Here is a 24,396-nt window from a genome sequence, read left to right as displayed (position 1 = left end):
CACTGTTATCTGCACTGTGCCATCAGTGAGAGTAAATCTGTATAAAATCATTGCTTTAGTAGCCCATTAAAGCATTATGCAATCCCATAACAAGACACTTATCTCTAATTTCACAAGGAAACTATTGACTGGCTGGTAAGAAAAATGTACGTAAGTACATACTATGCGACCTATGAGTTATTTATGCCATGGTATAGAATTTGGCACTGAAGAGCACTTTATATTACAGTTCACTCCAGTGAATGGGTCAGAAAGTGCTTTCTGGCAGAACAAGACTTGGAAAATATAGACTGAAATATTTTATTGAACTTCATAAAGCAATTTAAACCATCCAATTAGTCTAACTTGATACATTTCTTCAGTCATTATTTAAGCGAGAAACGAAATAAAGCATTTATATTTTATGAACTGTTTCATGTTTGATGGTATTGCATACGCTTCCAACTCAGTGGTGCCCTGTGTATAACCAAAGAGTAGATGTATTTAATTATGATTAGCATAGCAACGATGCTTAAAAGCTTCCTATTCTCGAGACAGAAATATATTTAAAAAAATAAAAAAGTGTATTACTACCTGTATATATATACAAGTATGGATCCATTATCTGGAAATCTGTTATCCAAATTATGGGAAGGCCATCTCCCATAGACTCAATTTTAATGAAATAATGTAAGTTTTTAAAAATGATTTTCTTTTTCACTGTAACAATAAAACAGTGCCTTATACTTGATCCAAACAAAGATTCAATTAATCCTTACTGGAGGCAAAGCAATCCTATTGGGTTTATATTATTTTTCTTGTATGGAGATCCAAATAATGGAAAGACCCCTTATCTGGAAAACCCTTGGTCCCATACCATTTAACATATATACAGTATACAGTATATATTTTTTTAAGAACATTTTGGAGGTTATTTACTAAAATCCAAATTTGTCTCATATTTAATAAAAAAAAAACACAACCAAACTCCCATGCTCGATTTTACTTAAGCCGAATAAATCGAATAGCAGAAAAACTCAATCAATCGAAAACCCAAATTGCTTCTATTGTCCCTAATTGGTGTCTATTAGACACAATAGAAAGTGTTTAATATTAGTGATTACCCAGCAGTAACGTTGGTTATACACACATTTGTCATCTAGAGACTTAGTTAATAGCCAGTCCTGAATGACTATAACTTTAGTTACCGACTTACCATTTTGATATCTTCATTTAAATAGGTCTCATTAAACAGGAATTCTGGATACCCAACTTTTGCCATAACCGTTGCTGCCTGGAATTAAAAACAATATAAGTATTAGAAAATAATTTGTATATTTAATTTGTAATTGTATTTGTGTGTGTGTATATATATATATATATAATATATGTTTCTGTATGTCAATGGATGTTTTTTCACATTTTAAGCTATTTTCAAGGATAATTTAAATTTTCCATGCTTGTTTAAAATAAAGAGTACAAGGAGGTTTTGATATGTTTTTTCATGATCAAGTTATTTGAGTTGCGAGATATTTTTTTTCAAATTCGAAAAATATTTAAAAATTCCTATAAATCAGCCTCGCTGTCTTAGTAAATTCAGTACAATGAGAAAGAACTCCCTTGCCTTTGCACAAGCTAATGGGAAACCATAGTGACATTGAACAGCCCCAACACTGGCAAAAATAATACTAAAACAGTTATTATATATACACAGTAAATATAATAAATATTAAAAATCTAAGCATGTCCAAAAATAAAGCCTATTTTTGCTTATGTAAAGAGAATTTTTATAACTCTAGGACCTGTATTTTAATATTTGTGGAATATTCAATCTTGTTCTATAAAATGTGTTGATGTGTAACATTTATGGCCTCTGGTAAACATGGTTAACAGTTTTTAGCGATCTTTAGAACATCATTTTACACAAACATGAATAAACAGATAATTATTTCAATCATATTTACGAGGACAGTTGGATATTGCTTGGCATCATAATGCATTAAAAGCTTTTCCTGCAATGTGACCTCTGACAGATATTGATTCTGTACAGATACATTTGGGACATTAAATCGGTGGCTTTATACTTTAGATTACTGGTCTTTTAAGATGTATTTACTCATATTTTCCTATTATGAACCTTCAAGTGGAAAGGATTTACAACATGCATAATGCTGAAAGCAGGCTATACTAATAAAGTGCAGTTGTTGCATAAAACTGAATACATTTACATATAATATCTTCCGCATGGCAATAACAGTAATTAATGCATGGAGAAAGCAGCCGGTGTATCTAACAGCCGGTGACAGAACCACCTCAAGACCTGTCAAGGGGTTCTTTTTTCTATGTAAGTCCTTTCAGTCTCCATTAAAAACCATTAGTTCTTGTTTCTATACATGGTGGATGGATCTAAAATGGATTAAAAAGTAAGAGAATAATGAACCAATTTTCTTTCCTTAAAGAAACATGTCGAGGCCTATTTATCAACAGCCTCATTTGAGTGGTTTTAGAGGTTTTTCAAACCACAACTAAAATCACTTTCCCTAAAACTATGAATGCCATGAAATCTATTAAAAGATCCGAATTTAAAAAAGTAATACCAGAAAATAACGCTGAACGATCTGGAAAAAAAATGTGAATACCTCTAAAACATTTGACTTTTATAGGACCTTGACAACTTTTACCTGGCAAAGTCTTGTATTAGCGGTTTTCATGGTTTTTATACCAAATACATTTCGCATTTTTAAAGCTTTTTAAAAAAAATGGGAAAACCATGAATTTTTAGAGATTCATGGAAAAAAAATTAAATTTGATAGTTAGTAAATCAGCCACTTGGGGGCAGATTTATCAAGGGTTGAATTTCGAAGTAAAAAATACTTCGAAATTCAACCATCGAATTAAAATACTTCGAATTCTAATATCGAATTCAAACTTTTTTCATCGAATTTGGGTATTCTGAGGTCGAAGTAAAAGCCTTCGATCGAACGATTAAATCCTTTGAATCGGTTGATTCAAAAGATTTCATCGTACAATCGAACGATTTTACTTCGACTACAAAAAACTTAGAAAAATGCTGAAAAGGTCCCCATAGCCTAACATAGCACTTCTATTGAAATCAAAGTTTTTGTAAAGAGACAGTACTTCGATTATCGAATATTCGAAGATTCAAACTATTTTACTTTTAAGTAAATTCGAAGTCGTAGGGGCAAATTTACTTTTGGTCGAATTTCGAGGGTTAATTAACCCTCGATATTCAACTGCCGAATTTAAGTCCTTCGACTTGAATATCGAAGTCAAAGGATTTAGTGCTTTCCTACGATCCTACGATTCGAAGGATTTTAATCCATCGATCAAAGGATTTTCCTTCGATCAGAAAATTGTTAGGACGACTATGGGGACCTTCCCCATAGGCTAACATTGGCCTCCGTAGGTTTTAATTGCCGAAGTAGGGGGTCGAAGTATTTTTTAAAAAGACAGTACTTCGACTATCGAATGGTCGAATAGTCAATTGATTTTTAGTTTGAATCGTTCGATTTGAAGTCGAAGTCGAAGGTCGAAGTAGCCAATTCGATGGTCGAAGTATCCAAAAAATTACTTTGAAAATTCCCTCGAATTCACTTCGACCCTTGATAAATCTGCCCCTTAATGTTGGGTATAAAGGCCAGGGCCCAGAAATCCAAAGCAGCACAAAGAACATGTGATCTGCCAAAAAAAGGAGGGGGGGGATCTTACCAGAAGAGCTGGAAACAATAAGATGGGGCTATTAAGTATCCTGGGAAAAATGGTAAAGATAAAAACCTGGGATTTAATATGGGGGACATTGAGACAAAGTGAGATATCACTTTTACAATAGGGGCTAATAAGGGGGAAAGTATTTTTTAAAAAGACAGTACTTCGACTATCGAATGGTCGAATAGTCAATTGATTTTTAGTTTGAATCGTTCGATTTGAAGTCGAAGTCGAAGGTCGAAGTAGCAAATTCGATCTATTAAGTATCCTGGGAAAAATGGTAAAGATAAAAACCTGGGATTTAATATGGGGGACATTGAGACAAAGTGAGATATCACTTTTACAATAGGGGCTAATAAGGGGGAAAGAGAATAATATATATATTGCTTTTCCACTCGTTGGACTCAAAGCACTTTACAGCAAGCAAGGCAGCCATTGTAGGCACACTGAGGGGCGTATTTATTAACACTGGAAGAAAACACCACTAGTTATGTTGCCTATAGCAATGAATCAGCAATTAGATTTCAACAGTAACCTACAGTTTAGAAAAAAAAGCAAAGATCTGATTGATTGCTATGGGTAAGGTCATCGGTAATGTTTGTCTCCATTGTTAATAAATACACCCCTAAGAATGCTGGGACACCAGGAGATTAAGTGGCTTTTACAATGTCACAAGAAATTGCCACAAGGAATCAAACCAGGGTCTCCAGCATGAGATCTCACATCAAAGGCCGATCACTTAACCTCACGGTTACAATTACTTTAGGCCTTTGTCGAGAAGGTTAATTCAATGCAAAGCCAATAAGCAACATAGGGAATAAAAAGGTGAAGGTATTTGTCTTAATATGAAACCATTGTCAAATCTAGTATTGGCGATAGTGTGACCTTATGGATAGAGATTTCAGTTGGAAATCAATAACTATGACAAGTAATTGCAATATAGTATTAACCTTCCAGTATACCTGAGGCAAATGAGTGCAAGCTACTATTACAAATTGAAAAATCATCGCAAGGAGGCCAAGTTGTAATTATGGGAAATTTCAAAAGTGCAGGTTTTTTCCCCCCAGGTCATAGGAAAGGTATTAATGAGCTTAAAGTCTAAAGATGTGCTATTTAACTGGTAAAAATCATGGAACAACTACATTACATGGAAACACTATCAAAAGTTTATCTCCTCTCTGGAGAGAAGATGCTTGGAAGGAGACATAATAATCCTTTACAAATTCATAAGAGGGTTTTACAGACAAAAGGAGGGTCAAAAATGTATGTGATAGGTACATACTGTAGTTAATTTGGGTTCAAAAAAGACATTTTACAAAGATTCCTCAAGTTCAAACCTTCAACCTTGTCCCATCACAAGCGTCTTTTTTCCACAGAAAACAAACCCATAGTCTAACCTCATAGTTTAAATCTCCCATCCTTTTTTCCAGTTACGTTGCACGTCTCTGCACTCTCTCCAGCTCATTTATATCCTTCTTTAAAGACTCTAGTCCAAAACTGAACTGCATGATCCAGGTGAGGCCTTACCAGGTACCTATAAAGAGGCAAAATTATGTTTTCACCTCTCGAGTTGCTGCGCTTTTTAGACAATAATTTATTAGCAGCCACTGTTGGGACTATTCAAATAACACTTTGATGATTTTGCTCAGTGTTAGTAAATGAGACTGATCATCAACTCTTCTTTAACCTTTTCTTATATTCTATTTGTTGTGTCATTAGATGAAAAGACCACAGGCAGGGCCAGAACTAGGGGTAGGCAAAGTAGGTGGCTGCCTAGGGTGCAATGGGACAAGGGTACAAATTGAATCCTGCTGAAAAAGGTTGAATACTGGCCAAATCCCTAAATATGACTGTGTTGGGCCTAGGACCAATTAGAACTTGACCTGCCACTGACTATGGGCAATACTCCAGAAAACTCTACTTTCTAGGTAATAATTTAATTGTACACCTTTCTCTCCCTCTAGAGAAATCCTAACTGAGATACACACTAAGCATAAATGATATATATCCCACCCCTGTTTTAAAGGAGAATTCAACCCCCTAGGCACAAAAATCCCCCCCTCCCTCCACCACTACCCCCGGGCAAATGGCCCTAACTTGTTACTTACCCCTTTTTCTAGGTCCTCTCCAGCGGTGTTCATGGCAGCCATATTGTCTCGAACGCTCTTCTTCCTGTTGCAGCAGCAGTATTTGGTGGCGCATGCACATTCGATCTACTGAACATGCGCCGAAAGTCACGAAGTAATCAGAAAATTCATGACTTTCAGGCGTATGCGCAGTAGCTCTGTACCAGAAAATGCCTCAAACTGCGCATGCGCCCGAAAATCACAAAGTTTCCAATTTTTATTCTCGGACACTTTGTGACATTTGGCGCAGTAGATCCTTACCGGTAAATGCCTCCTACTGCGCATGCGCCACCAAACGCCACTGAATACAGGAAGAAGAGTGCTCGGGAGAAGATGGCTGCAGTGAACTCTGCTGGAGAGGACCTAGAAGGAGGGATAAGTAAAAAGTTAGGGCCATTTGCCCGGGGGGGAGGTAGGCCGGGGGGTAGGAGGGAGGGGGCCAATGCAGGGGAGGGATTTTTGCGCCTAGGGGTTGAATTCTCCTTTAACCAAGCATTCATGTATTCATGATACACATTTTACAATTCTGTTAGAGATTACTATTCAGATTAGAGGTATGTTTTTATCACAAATTATGTTTTTGAGTAGTAGCGTTGAGCCGTCTGAATACATTTTGGAATAGGAGCAACTCTAATTCATACTCTACTTATGAATTATTCTGGGTTAAAAAAAATCTAAATAATGTACTGATGTGTATAATATGTATTTACCCCATCTAATGTGGTGCTTCCCTTCTTGGCATACAACAGTGTATAATTTATCTTGAATATACTGTATGTGCAGCTTTTTTTTGTGCAGTCAAGCCATTTATATTCTGCCTGAGTATTCTGCCTAGGAATTCCTTTGTCATCTATCCAAGATTCTATTTGCATAAATTATACATCATGTAGTCTCTAAGCATCTCCTCATCCACATTCTCCCTTGAAGGCTAACATGCAAATTGAAAAATGTGAAGTAAAGACACTTGTATATAAGGCTTATCCGCAGCTTAATCATGGTCCATTTTAGGATTTAGCTGTGCTTTGCTACATCACCACCTGCTGTAAATATCCACATATATATATCGGATTTTGTCACAAATATTTAACCTTATTGTTTTTATATGACCTGATACGAATGATGAGCACTTAAGATTTTTTTGTTGCAGTTTGATAACATCTGTGTGTATTGCGGCAGGTGATAAATAACCCTTGCATGGTGCATCCAGCTGCTGATAGGTGCAATGCTCAACACATTTGGAAAGAACCAATAACCAATACTTTTTTTTTAACCCAGGCATGAGAGGAATGTAACTGCAGGAACGCTGCATTTTTATAAATTGTTACAAAAAAATCATACAGCATTGTCACTATGGAGACTAGCATCTCTCACATTTGGCAATGACTTGACTGTCATGCAGTGGTAAGTATTACAGAGCATGAATTATGTCTCCTCTTATAGAGTCATCTGCTATTTTGTTATGTATTCTAATATATAATACTAGCCTACATGCTGTTCTATTATAAATTATTGTAGCATCACATATATCCTGTTAGAACCTTTACAGCAATAGTTACACATAAACCGTATCTACAAATGTAATGGATGCAAAAGATGCATTGATGCCTTTGACATAGATGGAACCGCTCTTACAAGTGTCTAATAACTTTTGACATTAGCAATCAGGGTCAGACTGAGGCATTCTAGGACCCACCAGGGCTGAACTTAAGGGCCCTCCTCTTGGCGTTTGACCTCTACCCCCATGAACGCCCCCTCCTTAACTTTGGGGCCCATTTATTAAACCTATATTTTTCTGGTCATTGTTTTTAGGGGGAAAAATATGATTTTTCATGAAAAAATAAAAACTAATTTTTAGAGACTTATCATACTCCAAAGCTGCTGAAGATCCGAAAATAAGCCATGTCAAACCTGTCGAGGTCAAGCCAATGGCAGATGTCCCTGAAGTTTTTTCCTGACTTTGTGATTGGTGCTGGATAATTCGATAAAGTCTGGGTTTTTGTTAGATAAACCGAAAAAGTAGAGTTTTCCCAGCAAAAACTCGATAAAATCTAGTTATTGGAGGGTCAATCATACAATACGAATTGATACTAGATTTTGTCACAACATTTTTCGAGAAACATTTACTGATAAATGAGTTAAATTGCCTGGAAGGGAGTTTTGGTCAACTTTGTTTTCATAAAAAATGGAGATAAATTTGATGTGTTAGCAAATCAGCCCCCAGGCCGGGGGAGCGGCAGTCACTAACTGCTGAGCAGGAAAACAATCATACTTATGAACAGCAGGGGGAGCCCCCGTCTTACTTCACAGCCATGCAGAAAAAGCTGCTTGAGTTCTGCATGGCTGGGAAGTAAGAGGGAGGCTCCCCCTGATGTTCATAAGTATGATTGTTTCCCTGCAGAGCAGTTGGGGACCATCTGACAATTCCTATCCACAGCAGTAAATTAAGGGAGAATTTTACTGCATACAGTCAGGTTTCTTATAAAAACGGTATTTATTTATTTTTTAATATTAGTATATTGGAGATAGGTTTCTTTTTCATTAAAGAAAGTAAAAATTGGATTTTATTTTTTGCCTTCACATGCCCTTAAACTATGCTCAGGTTACTTATTTACTGCTTTTGCTATACACCGAATATATGAGTTTACAATATATCATATTAGCCATATATAAAGCACACATTTGTGATTATATAAGCCACCAGTTTGTATTTTTTTGCCAGGTGCAAATTTACTGGATGCTACAGTAGAGTCCATTTGTATGTGCCAGATTTTATAACACATTATAACCAGCAAGCTGTCAGAAGACTGTACATCACTGCATCCCATGAGACGTAAATAATGATAAAGAACGCTGTTTCAAAGCCCTATTGATTTTTATCTTCATACAATGTTGATTTAATTACTCATAAATAACTGACAGCGCGGCATTAGGTATGTGAGTCACTTATGTTTCTAGAGAATTGCATTATTTTTTTGTTAATCTCCTACTGTTTAACTGAATTACCCAATGTTTTGAGAGTTTTGCTAGAGATAGTTGGAAAAAAATATGAATATACTGAATTACAAATAAAGGCTAGGAGCAATCTGATGATTTCAACACAAGGCAATGACAATTGTGGTATAGAGTGGCTGGAAAGAAGCAAGTTATAAACATTTGCCTTGTTTACTGTACTAAAGGTCATCAAGGCAACAAACACTAAGGGGCCGATTCATCAAGAGTCGAATATCGAGGGTTAATTAACCCTCGATATTCGACTAGGAACTAAAATCGTTCGACTTCGAATATCGAAGTTGAACGATTTAGCGCAAATCCTACGATCGAACGATCGAAGGATTATTCGTTCGATCGAACGATTAAATCCTTCGAATCGAACGATTCGAAGGATTTTAATCCAACGATCGAAGGAATATCCTTCAATCAAAAAAACTCAGGCAAGCCTATGGGGACCTTCCCCATAGGCTAACATTGAGTTCGGTAGCTTTTAGCTGCCGAACTAGGGGGTCGAAGTTTTTCTTAAAGAGACAGTACTTCGACTATCGAATGGTCGAATAGTCGAACGATTTTTAGTTCGAATCGTTCGATTCGTAGTCGAAGTCGAAGGTCGAAGTAGCCCATTCGATGGTCGAAGTAGCCCAAAAAACACTTCGAAATTCGAAGTTTTTTTCATTCGAATCCTTCACTCGAGCTTTGTAAATGTGCCCCTAAGGCTGGACTTAAAAAATATCAATAACCCAGTTTTTTCTCAATTCTTAAAAAAAGCATCCAACCCTTTCTTGAAAGTATTCAATGTATCTGGTATAATGACCACTTCAGGGAGAGAATTCCACACCTTCTAAGGTCTCACTTTAAAGAATCTTTTTTGCACTGAAAATTAAATGTTTTTTGACTCTCAAGGTAAGGCCATGTGAACCAGATTATGGTATGGTCCCCTTACATATTTATATAATACACAAAAGACGTGAATATTTTGTAAATTATATCCTTATAAACGGTGAGTAGTGATGTCATCAGTTATAAACGGTGAGTAGTGATGTCATTTCTGTCACATGACTCACTAAAATTTGTGTATTATAATTAATAAAGTACCCCCAGTTGTAAAATATGAGGATATTATAAGTTACCTCGGAGTTCCATAACCTGTATAAAAACACTCGGCCTTCGGCCTCGTGTTTTTATATGGTCATGAAACTCCTCGGTAACTTATAATATCCTTATATTTTACAAGAGGGGGTACTTTATTCACTATATACTTTAAAGCATCTCCATTCTAATGTAAACAATACCAGTTTGCTCAGTTTTCTACATAACTTAGACCTTCCAGGGCACTTAAAGCCCTTGGTGGGCCATGGCAAAGTTCAGATTGCCCTTCCCCCACTCCCAATATAATACCTGTCATTGGTTGATTTATGACTGCTGTGCAGGCCTCGGGATGCTGAGGTCAGATCTTCATTCTGCAACCACAAACATGCCCCAACCAGGTTGGTATATTAAACACAAGCATTCACAGTGGGCCCCCTAAAATGATTAGGCCAATGTACCTTTTGCCCATTTATTAAAGCGGCCCTGAAATTACTCTAACCTTTTATTAGCATAACCTGCTACTTAAATCTATGTGTTGTAGACTCTAATTAGGCTTGGCAAAATACTTATGCCTGTGACTCTTACTTAATCTGTATGTGTGGGCCCTCGTGTAATGTTGGAGGCAGGATGCTGTAAATCTACAATTTTCAAGTAGACTAAATAAATGGGTGCCAGTGGTGCTTAAAAATAAACTATGACTTCTTTATGTGCAGGTAGGATATTCCAATCTCTTGAGAAATAGGCACAGATGATATGACAGTTGTTCAGCACATACTCACAATTACCTTTAGAAGTAACCAGTCTGCAGAAAGTCAGCCTGCAAATGTCCAACCCCAGCATCAGTTTTTCCAAGTGGAACCTAGGCAGGAACACATCTACCCCTAAAGCTGTACACTTAGATCCCTATTCTGGGGCTGTACACCCAGGATTCCTTCTGCTTTCCTTGTAGGAGCATCATACTAAATAACCTCACTAAATAACCTGGACTTTACTCCTAGAGTGAGCTATAAAAAGAGATATCCTCACAACTAACTTCCCTTACTGGGTTACCTCCATTCAGGCTTTAATATTTTCCCATCCACCTGCCCAGTGTTAAGTTTTAAAAGTTTCTCCCCTTTATACAATAGAAAGATGACCCCCTCTTGGTCAGTTATGGAACTGCATGGAGCACACTTTGACACAGGATAGCTTTACCCTGCCAACTGCAACCGCTAGAGGACTTCTAGTAAACATAAAGTAACTAACTTATCAGTCATCTACATTCGCTTAGATTCTTTTCCCAACTCACTCTATTAACTTACTCTACCTTGTAAAAAAATGATCCTCTCTTCCCTTGATAATAAATCAAGTGCCAGATAATATAATATTTCTGATTCTTGCTGTAGCTGATTGGAATTGCTTGCTATAGCTTAAAATTATTTTCCTAGTTTCTTCTTTACTCAGCATTTACCCATCTTAGTCCCATTAATCATAATAGAAACCTGCATATTTTCAAATCCCAAGTGCATAACGTACACTTATAGATCTTGATCTTTATGTAAGTCGAACATATGACCCTTTCGTCCACATCTCCCTAATGGGATGAGACATCCTAGGTGATCAGCATAATTTTGTGTCATCAGCTAACAGAGATACATTGTATTCAGTCTCCAACCCAAGTCATTAATGAGTAGATTAAATAAAAGTGGACCCAGTACAGGACCCTGCAACACGACACTTGTACCACTGATGAGCATTTTCAATTCTTCAGCACCAAGACCAACAGAAAGTATATACAAAACTGCATCACAAGCCTTGTCAAAATCTAGATAGACTGCAGTTACTGCAACATCACTGCCCAGATTCCATCTTACTAAATCATAAAAAAAGCAAGTACATTTGTATGGTGTGATCTGTCCTTGATAACGTTGATTTCAATCAATGCTATTCTCAAAAGAGACGCATTAACTTCAATCTAGCAAAATGTGGAACTGAATGAATATTGGAATTACCTCCGATTCCATCCAACCCATGGATATCATAAAAGATTAGAGGGAGCTGGAAAACATTAAGACAATCAAGAAGGGGGGCACGGGAGACATCCAGGCACTCAATGATTCTACAAGGCACAGAAAAAGAGAGTAAATAAAAAGAATAGACATCTTTGATTGCCTGGATGCTCCTTTTTCTGCTGCAGTCGAAAAACATTAGCCTGGCTAAAGCTGAATCAACCTCTCAAAATAATGCAAACATTTTTATATATATTTAAAACTTTATATAAAAATGGTCTTTTTGCAAGTGAACCAAGAATTTCTTGTTTTTGCCTTATTGATTGCTACTTTGCAACCCATTTATTTGTCACTCTGCTGTAAAATAAAGCAGCTACACCTTCACATTGGGGTGCAACCAATCCTAGCAAATACGTTTGTAGCTAACAGAACAGCAGTACAGTTTTCAATAAGTCCAAATCCCTCTTTCCTGCACAAATGTATCCTTTTCTCTGCTCTCATACTCCGTTTATAATGTAGTAAATGAAATGGGTAATATCTTTGATATGCCTTAAAGAGAAAGGAAAGTGCCCAACAGTAGTACTTTATTGCCCCTTGCAAACCACTATGTTGTTTTTTTTAGCATAATAAGCTTTACTTGTTTAGTTATGCAGCTTAATATTGTCTTTTCTGGGTCACTGCTTGCGGGCGCCATTTTGATCCATCATTCCCAGGGACTGCTGGATTTCTTCTGGGCATGTGCGGCTAGTCACTGCCCGCAACCCTATGCATTCTGAGAACTTTATGTATTTGCAATATTTTCTCACAGTTACTTCTGCACATGCTCTGGTCTTAGTCTTAGTCCAGGAGCTCAGCTTAGATGGAAGTGCCATGCTCCTAGTGTGTAAATGCAGTGGTGTTGAGCAAGAGAAATACTACGCCAAGATATGTTAGAAGCAAAATATGCAGTGCAGGTACTTGCGCATGTAACAGCAATGAACCATTCGTTGCATTTCCAACCAAGCTATGTCTTTAAGCCCTGCATTGCAATACAATTTCTTATTCTTACAAACCCTCCAAGCCATCAGGAAAACACAAACATTTTGGAACCCAGCATTGGATAGTATCCACGAGTATGAGATTTGAAGTTCACTTTGACATTTTTTGCTGTTCCACATGCATGAATGTTGATTGTGTTGTGGTTTCAAAGGTCCATCAACCCAGTAATAATATGGACTACCATTAGGGATGCAACAAATCCACTATTTTGGATTCAACCGAACCCCTGAATCCTTTGTGAAAGATTTGGCTGAATACTGAACCGAATCCGCACCCTTATTAGCATATGCAAATCAGGGTGGGGGAGGGGGAAAGAGCAGTGCGTGGCTAATAATATTTGTACTTCCTTGTTTTGTGACAAAAAGGTACATGATTTTAAGGATTCAGTTCGGCCAGGCACGAGGATTCGGCTGAATCTGAATTCTGCTGAAAAAGGCAGAATCCTGACTGAATACCGAACAGAAACCTGGATTCAGTGCATCCCTAATTGCCATATATGTAATATATGGTCAAAAGTATATGGACACTCCTCATAATTACTGTAATTGGCTATTTAAGCTGTGCTTATCATTGTTTACAAATGTGCCTCTACATCACACTATGACCAATCCAAAAGATAAAGTGAGAGAAAATGAGAGAGAAAAAAGTGTTCCTTAACGTCCAATTTCAGCACACTAAAGAGAATTGGTGTCTCTTAACCCCATTGGTAGGACAGTAGGAACAATAAAGTTTTTCTCCTATAAGGACCCAGCCCCCCCTCCTCCCCTCATGTTTTTTTCTGTCCTACCTTAGGTAGGATGGTAGGATCGTCATTTTTTTCTTTTCTTTTTTCCGGCTCCAAGTGAGCCGTGGACGGGTAGGGAGCCAGCGAGTCTGGTGTTCCTTACAGGGGAGTATGTATCGCTGCAGTTCTTGCCCCTTGTGAGCAATTGCGGAGTTTTTTACCGGCAAGTCCGGTACTTCCGCATTCCAGGCACAGTGACGTAATCACGCAGTCGGACGATGCGTCTGACGTCATCGCGCGCATACACGCTGGGATAGCGCATATTTTTACGCCAGCAGGAAGAGTTTAGCGCGGGACCCCAAAGGAGATGCGCTTGCATTTGGGATTTGCTTCCTACTGTCAGCTGTGCGTGTATGCTGGGTCCTAAAAGCTGTATTTGCCTGGGATAAAGCCTAAGGTATGCTCACGTCCTCTCCTCTCTGTCTTTTTACTAGACATGGATTATTCTTAGGCCACAGTATATACCACAATGTATATGTGTTTGTGTTACAGATGTCTAGTCAAGAAACTTCTGGGAAAAGAAAATCTAAGACAAGGCATTTGGTGTGCCGTGTATGTGATGTACCGTTACCAGATAATTATGAGAGAGGACGTTGTGAGGAATGTTTAGCTAAAACAGATGATGCACCTCAGCAAGAAGAAAGTTCTTTGTCATGGCTTAAAGATTTTCTCCAACAATCTTTTTCAGAGATTAAACAATCTATTGCACAAAGAGATGTGGAGAAGTCTCCAGGATCCCTGGATGGGGCAGAGTATACAATAATCAATGAAGTTTTTTCTTCTTCGGAGGAGGAAGAAACAGAGATGGCAGTATGCCAGACGGAATCAGTGTCTAAACTAATTAAAGCGGTTAGAACAGCTATTGAGGATCAGGAAGGAAGATCCTTGTGCCCAGAAAAGGAGAAAGGATGGACTCAGAGTAAACAAAGGGTTTTTCCACTTCATCCGGTAATTAAGGATCTCATTCAATTCGAATGGAAGAATCCGGATAAGGCTCCTGTAATTAGTAAAAGATTTAAGACACTGTTCCCAGTCAGTGATGAAGTTAAAATATGGGAATTACCACCCAAAGTGGATGTTGCCGTTGGGCGCCTATCTAAAAGAACCACAATTCCTGTGGAGGATGGGTCCGGTCTTAAAGACGTAATGGACCGCAAGGCGGAGTGTTCTCTTAGAAGAATCTATTCCACTTCATCAAATCAGTGCAAGCCTCTTATTGCAGCATCTGAGGTGTCCAGAGCTCTCAGGAACTGGGTAGTCCAGTTGGAAGAGGATATGCAAAGTAAAATCTCTAGAGAGGACATGTTAAAAGAGATGAAGATAATCAAGGTTGCTTCAGAATTTCTATGTGATGCATCAATCGAAGCATTGAAACTTGCATCCAGAAATATGGCGCTAGCAACGACAGCTAGGCGTGCAGTATGGCTAAAACCCTGGAGGGCAGATTCGACCTCTAAGATAAATCTGTGCAACATGGATTTTGAACCAGGGCATTTATTTGGATCTAAGTTGGATACTCTCATGGAAAAACTCTCGGATGAAAAAGGAAAGTCTTTACCACAAGATAGAGATAGACGCAGTAGAAATTTCTTTTTTCGCAGGCAAAGAAGGTCTCCGCCCAGAACTCGTCAGTCAAAGTTCCAAGACAGCGAAAAGGAGAAAGATAGACCTCAATCATTCAGAGGTCAAGGAAGGGCCAGAACTACAAGAGGAAGATTCAGAGGTGTCCCAGGAGGACATCGTTTCTCCTCATGACACCAGAAGACTAGAGGTGGGAGGCAGGCTAACTTTTTTCTTTCCTCAGTGGAAGTTATGGGTAACCGACCCTTGGGTCCTTCATTTAGTAAAAGAAGGATACAAGATAGAATTTCTAAGAAAACCACCTCATCAATTCTGCATTACCCAGAGAGCCTGTTCTCCTCAAAAATAGTTAGCACTGGAAGAATACGTGCTAAAATTTCTTCAGATGAGGGTGATAGAGGAAGTCCCATCTTTGGAAGAAGGTCTGGGAACATATTCCAGAATTTTTTTAGTTCCAAAACCAAACGGAACTTTTCGTATGATAGTCGATCTACGACAATTAAACAGATTCATAAGAAAGAAGCATTTTCGGATGGAGTCTATAAGATCAGTCATACAGATCTTGGAAGAGGGGGATTTTTTGGCCACTCTGGATTTAAGAGATGCATATTTGCACCTTCCAATTTTTCCAAAGCACAGGAAGTTTTTAAGAGTGGCAGTGGTTGTCAACAATCAAGTCCGGCATTTTCAGTTTCGTGCCCTCCCCTTTGGAATAACCTCTGCTCCAAGGGTCTTCACAAAGGTAGTGGTAGCTGTAGTAGCGAGTCTCAGAGAAGAGGGGATCCATATTGTCCCGTATTTGGACGATTGGCTGATAAAAGCCAGAACGGCTTCTTTGCTAACAATACACATTCGGAGAACACTCAAAGTCCTAGAGGCTCTAGGCTGGATAGTAAATTTCGAAAAGTCCTCCCTTTTTCCCGCAAGACAAAAACAATTTCTGGGATTTGTTGTAGACACAGAACAGATGTCGATAAGACTGACAGACCAGAGGATTGTAGCCCTTCAGCTACAGATCACGAAATGGCAATATCGCTCTCCAGTTTCTCTCCGTCAGATGATGAGGGTCTTGGGCCTTATGACAGCATCCATAGAAGCGGTTCCGTGGGCCCGTCTTCACATGAGATTGCTTCAACACGAGATACTATCCAGATGGGATCGGAACATAGCTACATTGGATTCAATGATCTTCATTCCGGAACCAGTATGGCATTCCATGGAGTGGTGGCTCCAGAAGGACAGACTGGAGAGAGGGAGATCAATAAAGGAACACAGCTGGCTCATTGTCACGACGGACGCCTCCAAATTCGGTTGGGGGGCTCATCTGGAATGTCGTACTGTCCAGGGGACCTGGGATCATGTAGAGAGCTCTCTCTCATCAAATTTCCGAGAGTTAAGGGCAGTATTCCTAGCTCTGAAGGCATTCCAGTCACAGATCAGAGGTTTTGCTGTCATAGTCCAAACGGACAACAGTTCAGTAGTAGCCTACCTGAACAGACAAGGTGGCACAAGGTCCAGGATTCTCCTCACAGAGTCTTTAAAGATTCTCGATTGGGCAGAGAGCAATCTTCTGGATATCAAGGCGATCCATATCAGGGGGAAGGACAATTTTCTGGCAGACAGGCTGAGCAGGGGAAAGGTTTGCCCAGGAGAATGGTCATTGAACCAGAAGGTCTTTCAGACGATTATCCACAGATGGGGTGTACCAGAGGTGGATTTAATGGCAACACGGCACAATGCAAAGACCTACAGTTTTTGCTCCCTGTACAGAGAGGACAACCCTTGGGTCCTGGATGCGTTCTCCATTCGGTGGAACTTCAGACTGGCGTATGTTTTTCCTCCCATCCCCCTGATCGGCAGAGTCCTAAAGAAAATCAGAAGAGAACAAGCTTCGGTAATAGCAGTAATACCTTTCTGGCCGAAGAGGAGTTGGTTCTCAGGCCTGATGGAAATGTGTCACGGGGAGTATTGGATCCTCCCGATGAAGAAAGATCTACTGGAGCAGGGCTATCAGATTCACCAGGATCTACACAGGTGGAGGTTAACAGCTTGGAAGTTGATGGGCCCTTATTAGACAAATTAGGGCTGTCAAAGGAGGTAGTTAATACTTTACTCCAATCAAGAAAACCTTCAACATCAAAGGTATATGCCAGGATTGTAAAAGCCTTTAAGAGATGGTGTGTTTCCCAGAAGCTTTGCTGGTCGGAGACTAATACTAGTCACATTTTAGAATTCCTACAGAAAGGTCTTGAGAACAATCTTAGACCAAATACTCTCAAAGTGCAAGTTTCCGCTTTGTCGGCTTGTTTAGGAATCAGGCTTTCTGGGAATCCTCTCATTAAAAGGTTTATAAAAGCTGCAGGAAAGCTCAGACCAACTGTTTTACATCCCATCCCACAGTGGGACTTAAATGTGGTCCTGGAAGGATTGTGTGGTTTCCCATTTGAACCATTGGAGAAAGTAGACTTAAAACATCTGTCTTTCAAGACACTGTTTCTCACAGCAATTACATCAGCCAAGAGAGTCAGTGAGCTTCAGGCGTTATCAGTGAAGGAACCTTATATAAGATTTTTTCAGGATTACGTCTTACTGAGAACAACACCTCATTTCAGACCAAAGGTAGCGTCTTGGTCCAATATAAATCAGGAAATTTGTTTACCTACATTCTTACCTACACCTTCGACGCCTGAAGAAGTTCGTTTACATTCATTAGATGTGGGAAGAATTCTCAAAGAATATATTAGGAGAACAAAGGAATTTAGAGTATCAGAAAGCTTGTTTATATCCTTTTGTGGAAATAACAAGGGAAAGACAGCTTCAAAATTATCTTTGGCTAGATGGATCAAAGATACCATTCAAACTTGTTACATTGCAGATGATCGTTCACCTCCAATATTTGTGAAGGCGCATTCAACCCGAGCGATGGCTACATCTTGGGCAGAAAAATTCCTGGTTCCTATGGATCAGATATGCAGAGCGGCTTCTTGGTCAAGTCTCCACACTTTCTCTAAGCATTACAGACTAGACATAGAGGCTTCCCAGGAGGCAGCTTTTGGTAGAACCATTCTGCAATCAAACATGAAGGATTCCTGAATCCCACCCCTTCTTGCTAGATCTCTTTAGTGTGCTGAAATTGGACGTTAAGGAAAGTTGAAATTTCACTTACCGTAATTTCTCTTTCCTTTTCAGTCCAATTGTCAGCACAATTGATCTATCCCTTCCCTATTAAACTATTATGCATTCAGTGTTGTTGTGGTTATTGCTTGAAAAGAACATGAGGGGAGGAGGGGGGGCTGGGTCCTTATAGGAGAAAAACTTTATTGTTCCTACTGTCCTACCAATGGGGTTAAGAGACACCAATTCTCTTTAGTGTGCTGACAATTGGACTGAAAAGGAAAGAGAAATTACGGTAAGTGAAATTTCAACTTTTGTCTAAGGGGACCTATTTTCTATCAAATTTTTTCTCTAAAACTTAGTTTTTTTATTTCTCTAAAACCCTAAAAGTGTACAAACCACAAAAAAACTCTAATACAAAAATTCACCAAGTATAAGCAAAGTCGTATAGAAGTTAATGAGAGCTGAGCTGATCGTATTGGACAGTTTTTTTTAGCCATTCAGACTTTTAGGGGCATATTTACTTAGCTCGAGTGAAGGAATAGAATAAAAAATACTTCGAATTTCAAAGTGTTTTTTGCCTACTTCGACCATCGAATTGGCTACTTCGACCTTCGACTATGACTTCGACTTTGAATAGAACGATTCGAACTAAAAATCGTTCGACTATTCGACCATTCGATAGTTGAAGTACTGTCTCTTTAAAAAAAACTTTGACCACCTACTTCGCCACCTAAAACCTACCGAGCATCAATGTTAGCCTATGGGGAAGGTCTCCATAGGCTTTACTAGCTTTTTTTGATTGAAGGAAAATCGTTCGATCGATGGATTAAAATCCTTCGAATCGTTCTATTCGAATGATTTAATAGATTTTTCCTATGATCGTTCAAACGAACGAATAGTGGTAAATCCTTCGACTGCGATATTCGAAGTCGAAGGATTTTACTTTGACGGTCGAATATCGAGGGTTAATTACCGCTCGATATTCGACCCTAAGTAAATGTGACCCATAGAGTTTTTCTGTTTTTCCCCCTTGTAATAACCTACTAGAACTAGAGGTTTTTAGGAAATTTTGAATTTTTTAATACATTGTTTGTTGTTTTGTTTCCTTTGTGCTTTTATATCCAGATTTTTTTAATAAATTACATCTCGTTCATGGTTTTAGAGCAAATGAGCTTATTTGTGGTTTCTAAAACCACTAAAATGAGATGCTGATAAATAGGCCTGCCTCTGTGTGTGACAAATTTGCCACATCCTTTTAGCATGTAAATAATTAGAACCTTATAATATATTTAGCGGTCCTTTGACCTGTTTTCATATTTTTGGAGTGTTGGAAAAAGCCACAGTTCCCAGAGTTAACCCACACAACCTCCTTGAAACCAAAGAACCTTGGATACCAGTGAGCACCCCCCCCCCACCATTCCTTTATATAATGCCATTCAAACATCCTGAAATACAAATTAAATCCAGAAAACAGAAAAGAATGATTATAAAACAACAGAAATCACAATTTCTTGCCCTGACAAAATGAAATGAATTATTGTAGATGTCACTTAAACATTTTTTCAACCCAAGTAAAAGTTTTTCTTTTGGGTAAAATGATGTGAAATTGCACAACATGATTTACTGGTTTGTTGATATAGCCTTGGCTCTCTAGAGCCCAATCACCATGATTTCATCTTCATGCACAGCGATAACACATACCTCGGGGCCAGTTATTTAAAGCTGGTTATATTGCAGCTTCCACTTCAAGTATTCCATTTTTCCCAAATTATAAAACTAATCCCACTTAAGCCAATTTTGTTCTCCACATCAGTCACCCCCAGGCAGAGTAGATGTTAAACATTTTGGTAATTTTCTGTCATCATCAGAAATGAAATGAATGCAGACGCCAGCAATCCTTCTATGAATATGAAATCACAGCATCCCTTAATCTGCTTAACTAATCTTAATGAAGCTTGGAACTCAGAAAGGTATTTAAAAACAAACATTTCATTCCAGTGTCTCATTGTTATGGCTGTAATTTAGGCTTTGCTTCCTCCAGTAATATTGTTACTAACAGCTGGTGCGAAACATTGTACAACACAGTAAAAGACACTTTACTAACAGTTCACAGAGTGATTAAAAAAAATCATCTAAACTGGTGATAAAACAAGCCAGAATTTATTTTTTTTCCAAGTGATTTAATAGAATTAGAAACTTTTTAAAACACTCATTATATTTTTGGAATATTTTCTTGTACATCTTTGCTGGACGGTAATCTTAAAGAAAAAGTAAACCCTAAAGAAAAATAAGGCTAAAAATTTTGTTTATTTATAAACTGAAATAGGCACCAGCCTTGAGGTTCAGCATCTCTGTAATATAAATGATCCGGGCCTTAAAGGAGAAGGAAAGGTTAAAACTAAGTAAGCCTTATTAGAAAGGTCCACCTAAATATACCAGTAAACCCTCAAAGTAATGCTGCTCTGAGTCCTCTGTCAAAAGAAAAAACACATTTCTTTCCTTCTATTGTGTACACATGGGCTTCTGAATCAGACTTCCTGCCTTCAGCTTAAACCTCCTTGCCCCGGGCATGAGCATGCTCAGTTTGCTCCTCTTCCCCCTCCCTTCTCTGCTGTAATCTGAGCCCAGAGCTATGAGCAGGGACAGACTCAGGCAGGAAGTGATGTCACACCAAGCTAATATGGCAGCTGCTATCCTAAACAAACAGAGAGAGCTTTTAGGATTGTTTACTCAGGTATGGTAAAGCATTCTGCAGAATAAATATAGCATTCTAGCTTGCACTATTGCAGCTAATCGATTGGCAATAAAATGCCTCCGTAGCTTTCCTTCTCCTTTAAAAGGTGTGACAGAAGACTGTCATATTGGATTTTGTTAGGCCATTTTGTGAGTGTCAATTACACTGCACATGCTCAGTTTGCTCTTGAGAAGCTAAGATTTTGGTCATGGTAAATCATTTAGTCACTCATTTCTGTGCAAAATTCTATTGATAACTATACAAAGCAGGGGCAACCAACAAAATAAGCTGTAGACACTACAAATCCTAGCAACACCTACAATTTAAATCAAGACATTTGTTTCAAAGGAGAGTCTTTTTCGTGTACTTGAAAAAAAAATGAGTAAATCTATTAAACAAATAATTAATTTTTTCTATTACTGGACTTTAACAGAAATTAAATGTAGATGAATACTAAATATAAATAAGATTTCTGTCTCCTTTGATGAAGCAAACATAGCTCAGTGACATTTTTCTATGGGACTAGAAAGTCTACTAGAAAAAAAAGTGCTATGTTCGAGCCTCTGCTTTTGCTTTTCTTAAAGTGTGTCACTAATGCAGGTTAGAATTGAGAACATGAAAAAGCTTTCATCTTGAATAAGAAAACATAAGTAGCATAAGCTAAAAAGGGCTTAATTCTTCTGCTTTGATGGTTCATGTCCCTCAGAAGGGCAGGGCAATAAATAATAAATGTGAAGATTGTAATACAGAGTTTCAGAATAAAATAAATGCAGTTGAGCCTTAAGTTGGCCACTATGGCCATGATTACCCCTTGATAAGCCAAATATTAGTGCAACTGCCCACATGTATTAAAAAAGAACTAAATCCTAACAAAATTAATAGCTAGAAGTGTTATACATTATGTTTTGGGCTTCTGTACTAGCCCAAGGCAACCATAGCCCTTTAGCGGTAAAGATCTGTCTCTCCAAAGATGCCCCAGGAGCTCCTCATCTTCTTTTCTGCTGATTCACTGCACATGCTCTGTGCTGCTGTCATGTACTGAGCTTAGGGACCCACTCACAATATACAGTACACATAGAATAGAAATGTCACAAGGCTGATTAGTAATTAATACAGATTATTACTACATGGCAGCACAGAAATCAGGATGTGAGTCTACCTGGGGTGGAGGGTAGGGGTTTTGTTGGTAAAGGGTTTGTTTCTCCTTTAATTATATAGGTAGGGAGGTGTAGGTCTTTGATGTCATTATATCTGGATATTATACATCATCAAATTGTGCTAATCCAGATGAATGGCCTATGGGTCACTTGCCAGAAGTGTGGGTTATGCTGCCATTGACTGAATAATGAGTCTGCTTTCTGCTGCCCTCAGTGTCGGACTGGCCCCAGGGATACCAGGAAAACTCCTGGTGGGCCCAGGTGTCAGTGGACCCTCCTGCTTCAAAACATTTGGCATAGTTCATGGTTATTACCTATTTCTATGAGAACAAAGAGATTAAATAGATGGAATAATAGATTATAGCATGTAAAGAAAAGAGACTAGCAGAATAGAGGTTGAGTGAGGAGAGGAATTATAATAGTACTGAGAGTGGGCCCCTGATCGAAGGTCTTTTGGTGGGCCCCTGGTCTAAGGTTTTTGGGTGGGCCCCTGGTGTACCAGTCTGACACTGGCTGCCCTGTTTTATTGCACAAGAGATTAAAGGATCATCAGGTGAGATGGCGTGGGAAATCATTTCAACGGTACAAAATATTTTTCACATGGGGCCAGCGTTATAACAGAAAATGTGTGTGTGTGTGTATATATATATATATATATATATATATATATATATATATATATATATATATATATATATATATATATATATATATATATGTATATATATATATATATATATATATATTAAGAAGAGAACTGACACTACTTTCAAGGGTCAATTTCCATAGTGGAGTGGATTATGGATAGTCACATCCAGGGAATTTGTAGAATCTGAATGTGCAGGAAGTAGCACTAAGTACAGCAGTGGGACCTGTTATGCAGAATGCTCGGGACCTGGGGTTTTCTGGATAAGGGATCTATATGTAATTTGGATCTCCATACCTTAAGTCCACTAGAATATCATGTACATGAATTAAACATTAAATAAACCCAATAGGCTGGTTTCACTTCCAATAAGGATTAATTATACCTTAGTTGGGATCAAGTACAAAGTACTGTTTTATTATTACATTAATATACAGTAAATCATTTTTAAAAATTTGGATTGTTTGTATAAAATGGAGCCTATGGGAGATGGTCTTTCCGTAATTTCTGGATAATGGGTTTCTGGATAACGGATCTCATACTGGTGCATTCGTTGCAGTTCCCCCACAAGGCATAGAGAGAGTCATCTTTAATCCTTTCCTTGCAAGCAATTCTATTATACATCTTCCTCTAGCTATAAGTATAGCAGAAAGCTAAGTAGGATCAGTGGTCCCTATCTAAACCACTAAATACAGCCTTGCCTGGAGAGATAAGACAAGGCAAAGGGATCATAATATGAGGTAATTTGCCATTTTATTCATCTCATGCATAACAAAGAATGATGTGCAGGTTTAGGTTAGTCTGGTGATCTCATTTCGGAATCACTTGTTTTTTCCTCCTGCATTTTAGCCATGTATACTGTATTTAGGCAACAGAAATGTGGCAATGAGATAATATTCTTTGAAGCAGCAGTCCTGTTTGTTACAGCATGTTTGCTGTCAACTCTAGTGTTTGCAGACATCTTTTGTCTATTGCCTTAGCAACAAATGTGCTCAGTAGAACTTAGATAATAGATAATATATTTCCCTGACCTGGGAGAGAAAGCTCTGCAAAATAAAGCAGAGGTATTTTTAAAATGAAAAATAAGGCAGATTTTTCACAAAAGAGCGTTTAAGGGGATCTCCACCCATATATTTTTTTGTACAGGTATGGGATCCAAAAAAAACCTTTATATTGAAAGCCCAGAATCATTGAACGGGCATCTCACAAGGGGCACTAAGCACCGATAGCGATAGCGGCTTCGTCGCACTTCGCCAGGCATAGTTTCACCAGGGCTGCGCAAATTCACGAAGATCCAAAGTTGCGTACAGGTTACCGTTCGGTTGCAAAGTTGCGCTTGTGATAATACGATAAGCAATCCAAAGTTACACTAGCGATGTCTAATTGCATACGGTGTGCAGTTAAATTACACTGGAAGTGTAAGCTGTAGCAACTTCATTA

General features: G+C 38.4%; 1 protein-coding gene across 1 annotated transcript in view; it reads right to left on the bottom strand.

The window, feature by feature from the left end:
* phex.L (phosphate regulating endopeptidase homolog X-linked L homeolog) overlaps positions 1-24,396 on the bottom strand; it is a 151,071-nt gene that overhangs the window by 22,931 nt on the left and 103,744 nt on the right. The window contains exon 13 of the mRNA XM_018246265.2: positions 1,196-1,273. Within this exon, the coding sequence (XP_018101754.1) occupies positions 1,196-1,273 (78 nt within the window). The remainder of the gene's footprint in view (positions 1-1,195; positions 1,274-24,396) is intronic.

The sequence above is a fragment of the Xenopus laevis genome, chromosome 2L (assembly GCF_017654675.1).
Source record: "Xenopus laevis strain J_2021 chromosome 2L, Xenopus_laevis_v10.1, whole genome shotgun sequence".
NCBI lineage: Eukaryota > Metazoa > Chordata > Amphibia > Anura > Pipidae > Xenopus > Xenopus laevis.
This window is presented reverse-complemented; position numbering and strand designations above follow the sequence as displayed.